Source organism: Lepisma saccharinum, chromosome 9 (genome assembly GCF_977018435.1).
Source record: "Lepisma saccharinum chromosome 9, izLepSacc3.1, whole genome shotgun sequence".
NCBI classification, from domain to species: Eukaryota; Metazoa; Arthropoda; class Insecta; order Zygentoma; family Lepismatidae; genus Lepisma; species Lepisma saccharinum.
Genome location: NC_139237.1, coordinates 83,452,369 through 83,470,119, shown reverse-complemented (window position 1 = coordinate 83,470,119; position 17,751 = coordinate 83,452,369). Strand labels below are relative to the sequence as shown.

The 17,751-nt window shown below is 38.5% G+C and overlaps 1 protein-coding gene across 1 annotated transcript; it reads left to right on the top strand.

Annotated features, from left to right (window-relative positions):
* Positions 1 to 1,288: 1,288 nt before the first annotated feature.
* On the top strand, positions 1,289 to 17,232 carry LOC145992772 (uncharacterized). Its single transcript, XM_083129166.1, has 3 exons — positions 1,289 to 1,406; positions 11,442 to 11,505; positions 16,004 to 17,232. The coding sequence occupies exons 2-3, from the start codon at positions 11,458 to 11,460 to the stop codon at positions 16,928 to 16,930; spliced, it is 975 nt and encodes a 324-aa protein (XP_082985292.1). The 5' UTR covers positions 1,289 to 1,406; positions 11,442 to 11,457; the 3' UTR covers positions 16,931 to 17,232.
* Positions 17,233 to 17,751: the final 519 nt, after the last annotated feature.

The following is a 17,751-nucleotide window of genomic DNA, read 5'->3' as shown; positions in this document are numbered from 1 at the left end:
AACCTTACAGAGTCACTAGAGTGAAACAAATTACAGCCACGTGACAACTTATTTGTGGGGAACCCTAAAAAAATAAGTCTATAGAAACAATCTCCACTATAGTTGAACTGAAAGACAATATAAGAACAGCACTTACAAGAATTGAGTAAGAGGAATTTTTGCATGTCAATCAAAATTTCATCAAAAATGCCGGGAATGTGCGAACACAGTTGGCCACCACTTTGAACAAGTTTTATAACACAGGTTAATACTCGTTATGCAATATAAATATAATTGTCTGCATGCTAAAGATATGTGCGTGAAAATAAGCGGGACGTTATGGATCGAAAATGCCAGCATCTGGGCCATGCCTCGCCGTCTGCAGTCAGGCGCTTTCTCGGCCCCGAGCCAAAGTGAACGCACTGTATATTCCCCACCTTATACCCTGTCCCAGCTAACTATAGAGGAATTACGCGCATAGCGTCAGAGAAGCGAGGGAAATTGAGTGGCCAGAGCGAAGCAGCACACTCTGCTGGGAAGCCTGGTGACTGCAGTCGCTTTTCCCCTCCACGCAATCCCATTCCCTCTCACGTGTTCACGAGCCGACTCGCGTCACTACTTGCGCAGAGACTTGTTTTCGTTTGCCTGCTCCACAGTTAGCTGGGACAGAGTATAGTTCGAAGCTATGTAATATCTACCTTTACAATTCAAGCCCCTCCTACACAAAAAATCCTGCTTACGCCAGTGAAACTGCATTTCAAACTAAAGAACAAAAATACTCTATTTTTCGAGCCTATGAATACATTTTGCATTTATATTTGCGATATAGGCCCCGGCGTATATTGTATACCCCAGGCCTCACACCCACCAAGGACTGAATCTGAGTGAAAGAAAGGCAGAGAATAAGACAAGCGAAAAAAAAACACGCTTCAAGAACTTTCAGTCCCAATTGTCGACAAATTCATCTGCACGTGTTCATTGCTAGATAACGTAGATATGCAGGACAATGATATTCCTATTCCAGCAAACAACATATGCACGAAAGAACATCCTGTCATTCTAAAACTTGTGACTCGACCTCATCCAAGCCTTCAAAACCGTTCCTATCCTGCATTTTTTTTAGCAAATCCCCACCCTTTTTTTGTGTCGACGCATTTCACATGATTTTTTCAAGGACGTCCCGTCCAACTCATCGCATCAAAGGCTCCTGTTGTTGGACACAATTAACTCGGGTTAAAAAATAAATAAAAACGGACGCATTTTTCCTTGTGACGTAAGCAATCTCGTGACCACAGGAGGGGGAATCACCGTGTCAAAGAGTTCAGCAAGCTGTATATTATAGATCCACAGCACGACGCAATCATTCAGTGTAAACCTTCCGACATCAAGTGCAACATCCAGCAGCTTTCTATCAAGAGTGCAAATAGGTAAGAATACAGTAGTAAGATTGATCGTTAGTAACACGAAAACGGTATGCCGACTTAAGTGGCGGAGTGGTTAGCGCCAGGGATTCCAGCCTGGATATGGTTGTTCTATGCAAGTATATATTCATCAATTTAATCATATCGTCACTCATCCTCATCTTCGCGATTAGTCAAAATGGGCAGAAAAGCGACGTAAAATAAATGAAATTAATCAACAAAAACCGTACAGTGGTGGCTTTGCTAAAGTAGGGACTAGGAAGGGCTGCAGATTTCACGGAAAATTTGCTGGTGTGGATAATTTTAGAGCCAAAATCGTTTTGATATCTGTCATCACTTCAAGAAAATACTACCATAGACACGCTGAGTATTAACTTTTTGAACTTCAGGGAAAATGAAGCACGCACACACACACACACACAGGCATGCAAATTGAATTGGAGTTTTATGCTCAGATATTCAAATCGGGACTGGACCTACAGTTTAAAGTGGAACCCGGACCACTGAGCAATGTGGCTCCACCGGTCGAATCCAGGACTCCTTTATTACAATGTGACGACGTTAGAGTCGAATTACTTTCGGGACATCTCCAGCGGACTACGCGAGTCTGTCTAGCGAGCCTAGTGGGCGTGTACAGCCTGAGCAGGGGGCTTAGTGATAGGTTCTGGGTTGAGATGACGTCAGCGGCTCGCTTCGTTTATTGGCTGCTTTGAGAGTTGTGACTCGTTCCGAAGCTTCAAATGCATAACAGCCAAAGATGTTATGGAAATAATCCCCCTCTACCACTACGCAATCGAGGAGCTCCTTGCTCTGACCCCACCCCCATTCAGCTCCACCTATGAAAAAATATTGTACATATACTGAAGGTATTTATTTATATATTTGCATTATAAACCTTCATAGACAAATATAATTATTTCAATTATTCACTTTACTTGACACAAGAATGTTTGGGCCATCGATGGTGTAGCAATGACATCGTCACCTTGTAATCAAGGGTTCCCGGGATGAATACCCGGTGAAGGTAGGTGGTTCGGATTCCACTTTAAACTGTAGGTTCAGTTCCGATTAACCTATCTGTAACAAAAGAGACTTGAAAATAAAACTCAACACAATAATGTGTAGCAATCATATACAGTAAAACGTCGTTAATCCGGACCCAGATAACCCTGCTTCACTTAATCCGGACAAGCAAAAGGAAAAAAAGAAAAGATAAGAAGAATGCGAGGTTTTAAATGTGGCTAGAAGTCAACAAGAGAACTTTCCAAAGAAAAGGCAGTCAACCACTGATGAATTCTGTTTCCCGCAGACTCTGTACTGTACTAAATAGTGTATTTAAGCCTATGCCCTTTAAATACAACATAATAAACGTGTTTTGTCGCTATAAACGGAATTTTAATGCACTTTCTACTGTTCTTTTAGGTTATTTCAGTTAATCCGGACTTTCCTTAAACCGGTCAACTTATCCCCACCCATTAGTCCGGATTAACGAGGTTTTACTGTAATGTGCTGGTCGAAATGTTCGATGTTGTTGAGTGTTCAATTCAATATTGTCGCCGAAGTTCCAGGATTCAACACACGGAAATGGGTGTTCTTTGTAAGTGTTTCTTCCTCAATTTCATTACCACTCATCCTCATCGACGCGAAAGCAAAAAATGCAGAAGAGCGACGCTAAATATAAATAAAATACAAATACATTTGGCACTAAGTCAGTCTCATCTCGAGTTCACATACACATGTCTTGTTCTTTGTCTCGTCTTGCAGTCAACATCTTCTGCGAGAAGAAAAGGTTCTGATCTGATCTTCCTGTTCTACTGGCTCGCTCTGCTAAAACAAGTTCGCCGACGCTATCGTCAAAATTCTCTTCTCAAAGGGAAACAAAAATTGATTAACAGAGCAGGTGGCACCCTGATAGCTTGGTTCTTGGTTTGTTCAATCTGTTTGCACGCTTTGAATTATCGTGTTAGCAATGCTCTTACACAAGATTGTAGCGTTTTAGCCTCGAACCAGACTTTGCACGCAAGACAGAGGGTTGCATTCATCATCTTGCATTTCGTCAGTTGATGATTTTCAGGTAGGATGTGCATCATTCTTGCTACGCTTTTTTATTTACGTTGGAGCAGTGGCGGCTCGTGGTTCAGAATGTTGGTGGTTGTAGCAAATACTATATATATAATATATTTATATAACTTTAATTTGTATATATTTAGAATGTAATTATATGTATTTATAATTTTATATGTGAGTGACACGTGACACTTTCGAAGAGTACAATTAATAATCATCATACAAAATTTGAAGTTTCCATTTATTCGGCAGCAATATTATGCAGAATTTTGTTTTTTGTGATTACATAAGAAGTACTTTAATGTTCGGATCCCACTTTAAACTGTAGGTCCAGTCCCGATTAGTCTTTCTGTGCATAAAGTGGATTTAAAAAACAACAAATCGAATCAAATTGTTACACGTTTCAAGCATAATTTAAATTAGGTTAAGATTCTTCCCAAAATAAAATATTTATCTTTTGCCTAACGTGGACATTTTGTCTGTTGCTCTACGACACAGGACAGTGAGAACTTGACTGCTGTTCTCTAACGCTGTATGAAAGAACTAGCAATCAAGCGTTTCTTGTTGGTCCGTCCTCTTCTTCCCCCACCCGCCGGGGGATCCAAAATGGGTTTTGCTTTATGAAGCAATGAAGGGCAAAATTGTTTGTTTATGTATGTTCAATATATTTAATAGGAAAACAGATGAAAAAATATACTAACAAAAAGTGTGAAATTTTGTTGTAAAATATCCGGTCGTTGTGCAACACTGCAACAATATCAGTAACCGCCCCTGCGTTAGAGTATCACCAACCGCCAACTTGCCCTTAAAATCTTATCGTATTTCACACCATAATCGTCGCACCCTGTGTTTCAGTCCAAAAACTAGTTTAAAACCTTTCATCACGTAATCGTTCCATCGGTGCATCAGATAACAAGAGATTCAATTTTATAAGTTCGTATTTCGCAACACTGTAGTAAAGTTTCTCAAGTGTAGTCTTTCGACTATAATGCACAAATCAATAACAATTAATGCGTTTTTCAGGCCGGAAAAATGTTCGCTAAACTGTCAGAAGTGATGTGCGTTGATTTGGACTACTCCATTTTAACTTACTCATAACTAGGGCTAGGATTATCATGACTTAGCATTTTTTTTGGCAAGGGTGATGTGTTCCCTAAGAAGGAACTAATTAAATTAAGGCGCTTTTTAAGAGCATATTTAGGCATATTTGGCCATTTCTATGTGATAAAGGAGAAGTTCCCAAACTTTTCGTTTCACGGTGCCCTCAAGTGTTTCAAGATTTTTCCGCGGCACCCAAGTCAGAATGTAGGCCTATTTACCACTTACAACGCTCTGTTAGTGTGGTTTGGTTGCTTTCCTTAAGTTAAGAAATAAACACATATTTCAAATTCAGAAACATTTTACACATGTAAAAAGTACTAAATAAGCACATACTTCGAACAATCATATAATTGGTTGAATTTGCCACAAGTAGAGTAACAAGTAAGTGTAATTTCAGTGAAAATTTTGGAACATTTCGCGGCGCCTCTGTAAGCGCCCCCAGGGCGCCGAAGTGCACACTTTGGGAACCACTATGATAGAGCATAATTTGATAGATTTTCTGTCATATTCAGCTCTTTCAAGGAATATATACAGTCATTTTCGAAGTGGATTCTTCTACTCCCATGCTCATTCAAGTTGTTGAATTTTTGTGTACCATTGCAAAATGTTATAGGGAGAAAAAATTATCTCGATTCTACAGAACTTAAGCGGAATGACATTATTTGCTTAAAATATGTTCCTCTTATGTCAGCCGAAGTAGAAAGAGGCTTTTCTCGGTACAAGGCTTTGCTGGCTGACAATAGGTAATCATTTTATTTGAAAATTTACAGAAAGTATTTACGAGTATTGTACATTGCAACTCAAGACTCGAAAAGTGAACTAAAAATAGTATGTGAAAAAATGTCAGAATGTGTTAAATATTGATGTTTGAAACAGTTCAGTTCCAAGGACATATTTTTCAAATTATAGTCCATATTTTTAAAAAATTAGGTCACAAGAGCATTTTTTATTTTGCATATTTTAGTGCTTTTTACGTCATAAAAATTCTAACCCTATTCATGAGTATTTCGTGCATCTTATTAGGATCAAAGACAGTTCACCTATGTAATAAATAATTTTTAAGTATACCAGTAATGCGGTACAATTTTTCTTTAATATGAAAAAGTTTCACATGATAGTTGCACACACCTTTTTGCAAGAAAAAATGACAAAAGCTGCGACCAATATGCTTTGATATACTATAAATAGATTCTTTGGCCCTTAAATCGTAACAGCGCCAGATTTTTTAGTGCAAGAGCACTAGCATAGGTAAGTGTTTATTAGGGGGAAGAAAATTGTCATTTTTGCATCACTTAGACCGCAATAGTCACTGCATTTGCCTTTTGGTTATGTAACGTCACTTTTGTTTTTACATCTTATGGAGCTTCCAGATCGAAACAACACATAAGCGAGACGGGTGGCAAGAAACATGCGCCCTATCCAGTCTGTGCACCGTCTGCATTATCAACAGACCGAGGTGACACTTGCAGCTTGTATCACTTCAGTACGAAAGGTTGCATTCATTTCTGCAGGTTAGTTTCCAAGTGACACGTGTCGCTTCGATCTGAAAGCTATGTCGATTTTAAACACTTGAAGGATATCGAAATAAGTTATTAAATTATTAATATTTTTAATAATTATGATGGAACATGGGTTGTTTGAAATGGTGTGGAATTATCCTATTTTAAGTAGTTCCTCACCACTGCACACGCGTGCGCGTGAGCGAGCGTGCATGCACAAAATGTTGCCAGTATATATTTGATGCTCTATAGGTTTCCTGACAAGCAGCAGTCAGAAACAGTGTTGCCAGTGTAACATATTTTACAAAATATTATGGAACATGGAGAACATTTTTTAAAAAAATTCTCCCCAGTTACACACAAAAATATTGCAAGGTCTGATTGCACCTACTGCAAGTAGAGTAACCAAAGATTAATTTTTGTTATTTAGTTTCGCTTTTCTGACATTCTTGGCTAATTGCGACTATGAGTGATGATATGATGAAGTTAATGAAGGGACACTCACAAAGAACACCCATGCACAGGCTGGGATTCGAACTCGGGAGCCCTGGCTTCGTTGCGCGCTGTGCTAACCACTCCGTCACGGAGATCGGCGAAAGCTCTTTTATAATCGTGCGTTCGACTGGCGTGCGTGACTGATTTCAGGTGGCAATTTTAACTCCGCCTCTAATCCTTGAGGGTGGAAGCGTAATAGGCGACCGGAGCGTGGTACTGATCACATCACCTGTACAAATGAATTGTGAATGTGTGGAGCCCTACCGTACCCCTCTCTACACATCTACGACACGTTGCAATGTGCAGGAGGTAATTTTACCTTTGTAACTCTTAGGATTACTGACCACGACGAATGATGATTAATTGAATGAACTAGGCCATGCATTAGGCTGGGGTGGCGCAACATTCCGAACCATTTTAGAAAATTAATACTAGGTAGAACGAAATTTAATTTTTTCTTTTTCAAGTCTATGAGGGCTTGTTCAACATGTTTATAAGAATGATTTGTACTTCGCAAAAGTATATTTTCTAGGAGATACCAATCCCCGACTCCTTTGAATAAGTCCCATAGTTTAAGCTCAGTTCAAATTTACGTTGATGACTACTGACATAGTCAAACGTGTGAATTTGATTTGTTTGAAATAACCGTGCGTGATCTCAATTAATGCATCGTCCGGAACAGTAGTTGATAAAAGTACCATTTGATGGATTTCTGTGTGCACTTTAATACTAATGTGTTACTTTAATCAACATATTTGTGTTGACATATTGTGGAATGTGCGCAAGGCTTCGATTTGTACCTCTGGCGCTTATCAGAGATGACCATGACTTTGTAACTGCACCAAATAGCATGTCAGGTGAATTCACGTGGAAACTGATAACGCTGCTATAAAAACGTCCCTTCGTTTACGCTTAAAAGGAAATATACTTCTACAGTTGTGATAAATTATTGGCTGAATCCTTTGTAGCGGAACAGATGTGTGATTTGCTGTAGCAATGTCAAATATATCGCACGTTCAAAGACAATATGTCTGTGAAAGTTAAAGGGGGGAAGTGTACTACGTATAAATACAGAGTCACGAAGTGCTTGGGGATGTACTTATCAACGTTTTAAATCTTAAAGAACATGGTTGTAGTACCTCATGCCCAGCTTTGTCTGCTTTTACCTTTTTAGTTCAAGGGCAAAAAACATTTACTTGTAACTGGATGTTACTGCACTTCTACTCATAGTCTCATACCTCATAAGCTCAACAGCGATGGTGTTGATTCATCCAATTGATAATATAAATTGCACCATAAGGAAATGGGATAGTAGATCACAATTGGTATGAATGAATGAATTGTTGTTTTAAGTTCAATTTATGCAGAGAAAGGCTAATCGGGACTGGACCTACATTTTAATTTGGGATCCGAACCACTGTGCCATGTGCAACCACCGGGTATCGCCGGAACCCCTTGATTACAAGACGACGACGAATTGGTATACGATTACAATTATAAAGTAATATACAATTAGTACGAGTTAGCAATTATAAAAATACGAGAAGATATTAACATAGAAAATAGTAAAGATAATTATGACAGTTTAAGGTTACGAAATTACATTAATTAATGTCCTAATCTACGTAATGAAAACATGGGTATAAATGTACTTGCATGCACTATTTCCCTGAAAAAATGGAACACAAAATACAATTTCAGGAAACTATAAAGCACTTACGGAGGTATTTCTATGAGTTCAAAAAATCTTTCACACTGTGGAACAAATGTTTCATTAGCAATGACTCTCTGCCTATAGCTCAAACAAAAGAAAAAGATAGAATGAAATGATGAATTCATAAAGTGTTTCCAAAATAACTTTTGTATAACTGCTGATGTTTGTGTGCATCTGAAATCCAGTGACAAGACGTGACATCTTTACGTCATTGCAAGATTTCTCGAATATCAGGGTCGATCTTTCAGCCCGGAGGAGAGGGCGGTGGTGGCAATATTTGTCTGCAGTAAACGACAAGGTCATTGTCTCTTCATATGCAAAAGCTCAGTAGTAATACTATAATACGGACCTTACGAGTTACGACGACAAAATACAAATTATGCTATCCATGCGATGAGAATTATGAACTCTCATTAACTTATATTTCTCCTGTAATCAAATACAACAAATTGATATTATAAAGTACAAAGTAAAATAAAATAAAATAATTTAAAACGTCTTGCCTTATTTGTACGTAAAATCGAGCCTCCTTGTTTTCGTGGAGAATTTGTGAATGCCTTGTTTTTGCTTTAACGTAAACACATCTTGTTCCGGTTCTCCCACAGTACATGATATTTTTTACTGTTAATAACATTAACTTAATGTACTTCCTGTATAATGTAACACGAATAACTACACTAAACAACACTTTGAAGTCAGGACACATACACAAAAACACGTCAGTTCACTCCCGTTTTGGTTAACAACACTATCAGACACTACGGCGCCCAGTCGAAGGCTACCAAACACAGGTGATGACTTCGCCTGGATAGGGTGAGTTGGGCACAGGGAGTAGTATTAGGCTCTCATTTCGATGCGCTAAGCTTGGCAATTCCATTGCGTATTTTTAGCTGTTTTATGCTGTCGCTTACGTATCTAATTTCGCACAAATATGTGAATATTCTGACTTGGGAGCAAATTGATTTGTTGTGTCTATGAATAAAGAAGTAATAGAAATATACCCTCCCATTAAAAACGAGCTTATGACTAAGATTGAAGGTTCTGGATAAATTCCTTAAACACATGAAAAGAAAATGCCTACACAAACCCAGAGAAACCTAACTTCAGGCCAATGACTATTAATTCCACGTTATGAATCAACACCCTGCATAGAAAGATAGCTGTTAACCTGTCGGGAACATTTACATTTATTTATTTCATTACTGTTCTTTCATCAATTTAATCTAATCTTTATTCATCCTCGTCCTCACGATCAACCTGCATCGGCACAAAAGCGACGTAAAATAAGATAAAAGTACAAATCTCTCTCACTTTCTGCCGGACCCTGTGGCCGAATGGTTAGCACATCGCGCTGCGACGCCAAGTGTCCCGGGTTCGAATCCCGCTCGGGCTTGGTTGTTTGTGAATGCCCATTCATCAATTACATCACTCATCCCCATCTTCGCAAATTAGCCAAGAGGCACAAAACGCAAAGTAAAATAAACTAAATCAATCAATCTCTCACTTTCTGTCACACACAAAATGTTTCAACATATTCAAATTTAGCAAATTCTATTCAGAGCTGTACTCACTTAAGAGTCAAGGATTGTATATTTATATACACTGTATTTAATCTTCTCATCGGAGTTTTCATGTAGCTCTAAATAATTTTCTAACGGCGTCTAAATTAATAGCTGGCGATAACACTTCATCCTAGACAAATGTACACTATGTGGAAGAAAGTCATTGGACACCCCGGTTTCAACTCTGAAACGAACTCCTCATGGAAAAGAGAGTACAGACGGGTATATATACGGCAGCAGGAGGCTTCTCGGATCATTCGCTGATAAAATGACGGACAGGAAAGAGCTCAGCATGTTTGAAAGAGGGGTCATAGTAGGCTGCTCCATAGGAGGCATGAGTATACGTAGCATAGCTGATGCCCGAAAGGTCCCTAAATCAACTGTAGCCTTTGTCATCAAGAAGTGGAAGGAAAAGGGACACTTCAGCAATGCACCACGAAGCGGAAGACCCATGAAATGGGACGACCGGGACAGGAGAGTGCTGAAGAGGGAGATTCGGAAAAACAGGAGCCGTCCGATGCATTCCATTGCAGAAGAGTTTCAAAGTGCGACTAATTTGACTGTTTCGACGAAGACACTTCGCAAGGAGGCCCATCATGGTCGAGCCGCTGCCCACAAACCCCTGATAACAAAAAACAATAAGCGGCAGAGACTATGCTGGTGTAAAGAGCGGAGAAACTGAACGGTGGAGCAATGGCGGAAGGTCCTATGGAGCGATGAACCACGCTTCACACTGTTTCGATCAGATGGGAGAGTGTGGGTATGGCGATTACCTAGAGAACGTCTGTTACCCGAGTGTGTAGTGCCCACAGTGAAATATGGTGGTGGCGGCATCATGTTCTGGGGTTATTTCAGCTGGCATGGCGTGAGTCCACTGGTACCGGTGTATGGCCACATGACGTCTGCGTCCTACCGAGATATTCTCGACAAGTCCATGCTCCCCACATTGTGGAGTTTCCAAGGAAACGAAGAATGTGTGTTCCAGGACGATAATTCGACTTGTCATGTTTCCAGGGCTACCAGGGAGTAGTATGCAGAAAATAATGTCATCCGACTGGATTGGCCTGCTCAGACCCCTGACCTCAACCCTATCGAACATCTATGGGACGAACTGGAGCGCCAATTGAGGTCGCGATCGCCTTGTCCTTCTACAGTTCCAGGGTTGGTGACTGTACTGCAGGAGGAATGGCGGAATATCCCACTCAGTGTACTACAAGACTTTGTGGCCAGTTTACCACGACGAGTGGCTGCTGTTATCGCTGTCAAAGGCGGACCGACCTCCTATTGATTGCAAGAAAACTGATGGTATCCGCTGACATGTGGTGTCCAATGACTTTCTTCCACATAGTGTATGTGACCATTCTGTTAATCCATTATTGACATTTATTAAGTAATAAAAACATTTATTTTAAAAGTACCAAAGTAAGGTTCAAGAAACTCAGAGTTGCAATTATTCATTTTGAAATGAAACGTATTTTTTCCCGGAAATTGTAAAAAAATATGTAGTGCGTTAATTTTCTAGTCTTATTCGGTATTTAAAAAAGTAATTTGAAATATTTTTGTGTTACTTTAAAATGCTGACATTATTTGTATTCTTTTCTAGTGTCCAATTGAGAAGAATGTTGCCAAAAAGCCTTCTTTACACTTCGCTTTGCATCTTAAGTTTGGTAAGTTACATACATTAAGTGTCACAGTTCCTTAATACGAGGGTTATTTCAAAAGTTTTGCCACTGTACTACCTAGACGGCCCTGTCACATTAGTCGTCAGCTATACGTCAGAATGTTTGTCCTAGTGCAGTTCCAGCTACTGGGTGAACTGTTGAACTGCCATGTGTTGGAAGACCTTGGTAGCCATAACATGAGAGTGCTAGAGACAGCACAACCTTTGTTCTCTGCCAGCAAGAACTTGATCTCTCTTTGAGGGAAATTTGAAAGCTTGGTTGCCACACTAACAGCAGAGGTGAGGGGAAAGCAACGGACATAAAGAGAGCAGGTATGCCAGGTGAGGAAAAGAAATTGCTCTACAAGGGTTCCAATAACTCATTGATATTATTCGCTTGGCCAACAGCCTGAAAACGACAGACTAATTGGTGGCATGTACTGTACCAGGATAAACCTTCTGGCTTATAGACTAGATGGAATTGCTTCTGAAAAACTCTTGCCTTGGAATGGAAAACGAAAATGAGTAATTAAAAATGTAATTTGCCAAGGAAAAACTTGCAAAATTCATGCTTTGCTTGAAGTTTGTGGGGATTGTGTAATGGATCGTAGCAGAGTAAGCAACGAAGACAACCCAATGAGGAGTCAGACGTCGAATGCAACAAAGGCTTACAAGTATTTTTTGTAGTTTTTTATATATATATATATATTACTATGTATGTACAAAACTTGTGAATTATCCTCCTTCCTCAAAGATGAAAAACACTGTACATGTGAGGGCATGAGCAAAAAGAAAACTGACTTGCAGCATAAAGGGTGACCTTCTTCAGAGGCACCCAAAAGGCAACATCACTTGCACGCAGTGTACTCCGGTAACTGCCATGTTGCAGGCCACTGAGGCTCTGGTGCCAGGATTCACATCCAGTATAATCCTATGTGGGGCTTGCATTGTCTCATTGATGTACGTTCGTGACTGTCTCTGCATTCATTTCATCTTATTGCCATTCATCCCCATCATTTCAATTAGCCAAAATTGGCAGAAATGCGATGTTAAACTAAAATCAAATCAGACTACAGCAAATAATAATAATCGTATCCTTTGCATCAATTAGCAAACTCAAAGCACGAAGCAAATTACCACATTGAAGCAAAAGTCACTTCTTCACAACTATGGATATTTATATTTGACAAAGAATCCTACTTCAGTATTAATTTCCTGACATTGAATTTCAATTCCAAGATATTCTTCAACATTCCTTTCATCTTCTGTTGTTATATAGAACTCCACAATAAATGTCACAATCAAATACAAAAGAAAAAATATTTTATGAAGTCATTAAGGTACAACTAGCATTGTGACAATTTGTTTTGTGGTTTACTTCTGAGGATAGGGTGATTGAATCAAATTCATTTTTCAGTATTTTTATGTGTAATTATGATGATTAACAGTAATGTTAATATAATAACTTATAAAGTACTAGACTCTATATCAATATATCTGGGAATCTCTGGAGCAAGGCCTCACATAAGGGCAAAGGTGGGGAAAAAGTGAATTGGCAGAGCTGAAGCAGTACATGCTGCTGCAAAGGCTAGTAACTGCAGTCGCCTTCCCCCCACCCTACAATCCCGTTCCCTCGCACGTGTTTACTGGCTATCTCAAGTCACTACTTGCGCAGAGACTTGTTTTCATTCGCTTGGTCCAGAAATTCATGGGACAGAGTATAGACAAGAATTAGCGCTTGAAGTGGAAAAAATATTAGCTGGGGAGATGAATATATGGTATAACATTGTAACAATGAGACAGCTGAGGGGAGGGTGCTTTACAAAAACTTGGCTAGCTGGGGGGATACGCCCTATGTCCATGTTTAATTAATTGGAAGCAATTCTACATCACAGGGACAATTTAAGGTTCAGCATGATAATGGACATGCTCCAGTGACTCCATCTAAAAAAAAGATATATCATATGATCATCAAAAAATGATGATAACGTTTTATTTTTAACAGAAATAGATCTATTTAGATACCCCCACAGTTCATTTAGGAGAATCTTTAAATGGATTGCATATATTGACTAGATATTTGATAGTTTTGTGTTGTACTAAGTTACAATTGCATGTGCCTACACAATAGCAACTGCAAATCCAAATGAAAATTCTGCAGAATGTTTGGAAACAAATCTAGAGATTGAGAATATGGAATGGGAACCTTCAAAATTAGATACTTTTTTAAAATCTTAAAGCTGTGACAGACTCAACATAAGCAGAATATTACTGAAACTGTAAGGCAGATTTCATGTGACAAAATTTACTTGCAAATGAACGAATCAACAGCAACATTTCATGCTGTAGCAGCATGATAGTCCATACAAACCTGTATTTCATTGGTGAAAACCTCAAGCGACAGCCAATATATGTTGCTTGTCACTTTGCTGTGAATCTCCCTAAGTACTAGGGATGGGGCGATATGAAATTTTGGCTGATGCTGATAAAGTATAAAAGTTACTGATACCGATATTCTACAGATCTAATAGAAAATTCCAAATGGTTCATAAACTTCTTTAATAAATATATGTTAAATGATGCAAAAGAAGTTGCATATTTAGATACTTTTTAAAAATGTAGGGCATGGAGATGTTTATATTCATAAATGTTATAACAAAACGACAGAATACTGCACTAAATTATATGATAGTTATATAGATATTTTGGATCGGTAAAATTATTGGTAATTGTACTGGTGAATGGATACACTAATATGCCTATATTGGTTGACACCGATAGAGTACTGATTAATCTGTCCTGTCCATACTAAGTAGTAATGTCTAGTTTCATGATTTCCACATCAGAAACCATTAATTTCTTTCACTGGTAACAAAAATATCATTGTTCAGTTGACATCATTGACAAAAGGTTCCAGTGTAATTCAATATTATTGCTTTTTTTAAAAAAAAATATTTGGGTTCCTCGATATTTAGAAAAAAATATAGGTCACAATGCTACGTAAGGGCAAACAATGTTTACCACGAAACCATTCAAAAAATATACTTCGATTTCAATATTATGTGAAATAAAAAAAAAATAAAGCTATGGATTATCTCAATTGTAGTGTTAGATATTGGAACAGAAGAGCATGTAATTTTCTTCATCTCTAACAAAATGTTCCATATAGTCCACAAGAAAAAACTGTTGAATATAACATAGTACATTACATTGAAACAGTTGTAGACAAATTATTTCTGACTCAAGAATTTCAAACATTGAAATGTGGGATAAAAACCTGTTCCCAGGACTTTTATCACGACAACGGGACACCTAAATGAAAAATGGAATATTCTAGTATTTTACAGGATGTCTGGAATGCTAATTACTTCTCAAAACAATGACTGCGATACAGTAGCGGCTCGTGCCTAAAATAACAGGTGAAGAAGTATATTTATAGGCAATGAAAACAAATAGTAAGTGCCAGTGCCCCCCCCCCCAATTTAAAACGTCTTTTTTGTCTTCATCCGTCCATCTGGAAAATGGTGTCTGCAACAAATTACACACTAAGTCATTTACTGGGTTCATTGTAGAAACCACAGCTCAACACATGAACACAACACACGATAGGAAACGCGAAACACACACGCGGAACAAGATCTCGCGAGAACGCGAAGATTTTGCCACAAGCACTGGATGCGATGTTTTCTCCGACGAGAGAACTGATTCACGTAGAGGGCGACACCATGTTCAAGGCCAACGCTAGGTGACGTCACCGTTGCCATGACAACCGGCTAAGTCTTCCGCACCCTGGCGAGGTTTGCTCTTCGACGAACTCACGTGCGTAGCGCAGAGCGGCGTAATTTGAGTATTATCGCGTACGTTCTGCTGAGAAATAGTTTAATTTAACAAGCAAATGAAAAATGTCAATATTAATTTGAAAATTAGGTGAAAACATCTGCACTTGTTGCACTTGGCCAGCCGCCACTGCTGCGATACAACCCGGGCAGTTCTACTACCTATATAAATAAGTATTAAGGTTTTAACATTTTTGCAGCCAAGTGAAGAAAAAAATTAAATATGATTTCAGCTTATTTTCCTTGCAAGCAAAAAATTCTTAAAAAAATAATTTCCAGATTTTTTAATCATTTTTTCATCCTTGGCTTTTCCATCCTGTTGATGTCCCCAACTCTTCTCATTGGGACACCCGTGTTAGCTGTTATTCACATCTTTACTTATTTTAAGAAGATTCTCCATGGGATATCAACCAAATTAGTTCTAAAAAGGCTTCCAAGATCTAACATCACTCTAATCTTCATGGACTTAAAAATCACGTTAAACCTTGAAAGCTCGGAAACCTATCTGGAACTAATCTGGTTGATATCTCAAGAGAATCATTTCATTATTGGTAGGTAAACTTATATAATTGTCTAATTTATTTTACTATCATTGATGCCTTGAATGAGCAAATGTATGAAAAAAAAGATTAACACAATTTTTATGGTTTTGCCTCTTTTTCCCCTTAGATACTTCCGATAGTGGAGTTGCGGATTAACATTGAAGATGACGTCATAGGATTTATTGACCCAACTAATTCAGACGAGGTTATGGAAGCTAATATCAATACGGAATGTAAATCAACAATTAAACCCAAAACACAAGATACACTGGCTAATATTACCGTATTAGTGCTCACAGATTGCGTCATCAATGTAACAGCTACTATCAAAGGAAGGACGATTATGGAGAGAAGCACATTAACTTGCGAAACCCAAGACAATGTTGTCGGTGCACCTTCTCTAGCGATCATTAATGCAGCGACAAAGTGCTCAGCTCAGGGAACACTCACCGTTACAAGTACTGACAACACAAACACAAGTAATGAAATTGACGTTGACGTAACTTGCTCTGTAGATGCATTAAACCGTAGACTTTTCAACAACAAAACCACCGGGACTCTTTTGAGTACCAGATGTTCCACTGAAACACGAAGCCAAAACTCTACAAAGAAGCAACTGCTGACTTGTTTTGGGGATGACATCCTATCAGTTGACATCGAACAAAAATATGTGCATGGCAGAGTGAAGAGAACGTGTGCATCCATAGGCGATTCGACCCCAGCAGGCCAGCGTGTCACCAGCACCGAATGCAAGTTTCGTTCTTTAGGAGGTTTCTTACTGTACAAATTCAAATGTCACTCCGAAACTTCTTTGCCACCAAGCAACGCTACTGTTGGTTGTTCCATAAGGGGAACTTCAAAGCTCAACACCGTGAACAGCACATATATTGACAAGGAGGATCAATATGCAATTTCCTGTTCAGTGGAAGAAATGTTGAACCATGATATGAACACCATACCAGAGCTAATTAAACAGAAGGTGAACCTACCTTCTCCACAATCAATTAATACACAGTCAAAAGACATGTTGCAAGAGTACATGAAACAACGTTAAACCAGCTGATGACCAAAGTATGAAATGCCATATATAACACCAGGCATTATTGTTTTAAAATTGTGTAAGCTTTAAGTGTTATTTGAATAATATTTTTGCATTTACTTGTACAAACTTCAATGTTTTAACTGTTACAATTTTGTGTTAATCGAGATTTTTTTTCTCTACATTTTGTTTACATCTTATAGTCTACTTAATAGGCTTTTCAATAAATATTACAAAAAGAAAAGGTGTTCTTATATTCTCCAATTGAAATAACTTTAATGATTAGATACAAAGCCTAAGGTAAAATTCAAACACAATACATACCTTATAATCTTCAATATCAAGTTTTTCGAATATGTAAGAGAGAGAATTTAAATGATGAAACAGGAAGACACTACCATATTCACAAATAAACCAAAACAACAACACTGGCCCTTCAAAAATTTAACACCAGATGGCTCTGTAGTTGGAGGTCTAGTGATGTCACAAAGATAGCAACCAGCACTCTTCTTCTTTTATTAAGTAGTACAGAGGTTGTTCGCTTTATATCCGACCATTTTTGACGGGTACTCACCTTAAGAGATACCGTGCCGCCACCACCGATCATGTTCTATTGGGTCCCCAGCATTGTGGACTATCACCCAGCATCGCAGTTTCCATTGCAGCAAGCTCCGGCGCATGCGTTTTTGTTTTTTCATTGCAGGTGGCTTAAGGTTCGGCTGGGCCATTGTCAAACACGAGGGCAGCTTTTTACACACCATGGTTTTTGCTTTTGAACCTTTTGTTTTTCAATTAAATATATAGATGAGTTAATTATTATGAATATTTATGTTCAC

Excerpts from the sequence above, each read along its gene's own strand:
- LOC145992772 (XM_083129166.1), top strand. The coding sequence starts at position 11,458 with ATGTTGCCAAAAAGCCTTCTTTACACTTCGCTTTGCATCTTAAGTTTG. Across the intron at positions 11,506-16,003 it reads CGCTTTGCATCTTAAGTTTG|ATACTTCCGATAGTGGAGTT; the intron begins GTAAGTTACATA and ends TTTTCCCCTTAG.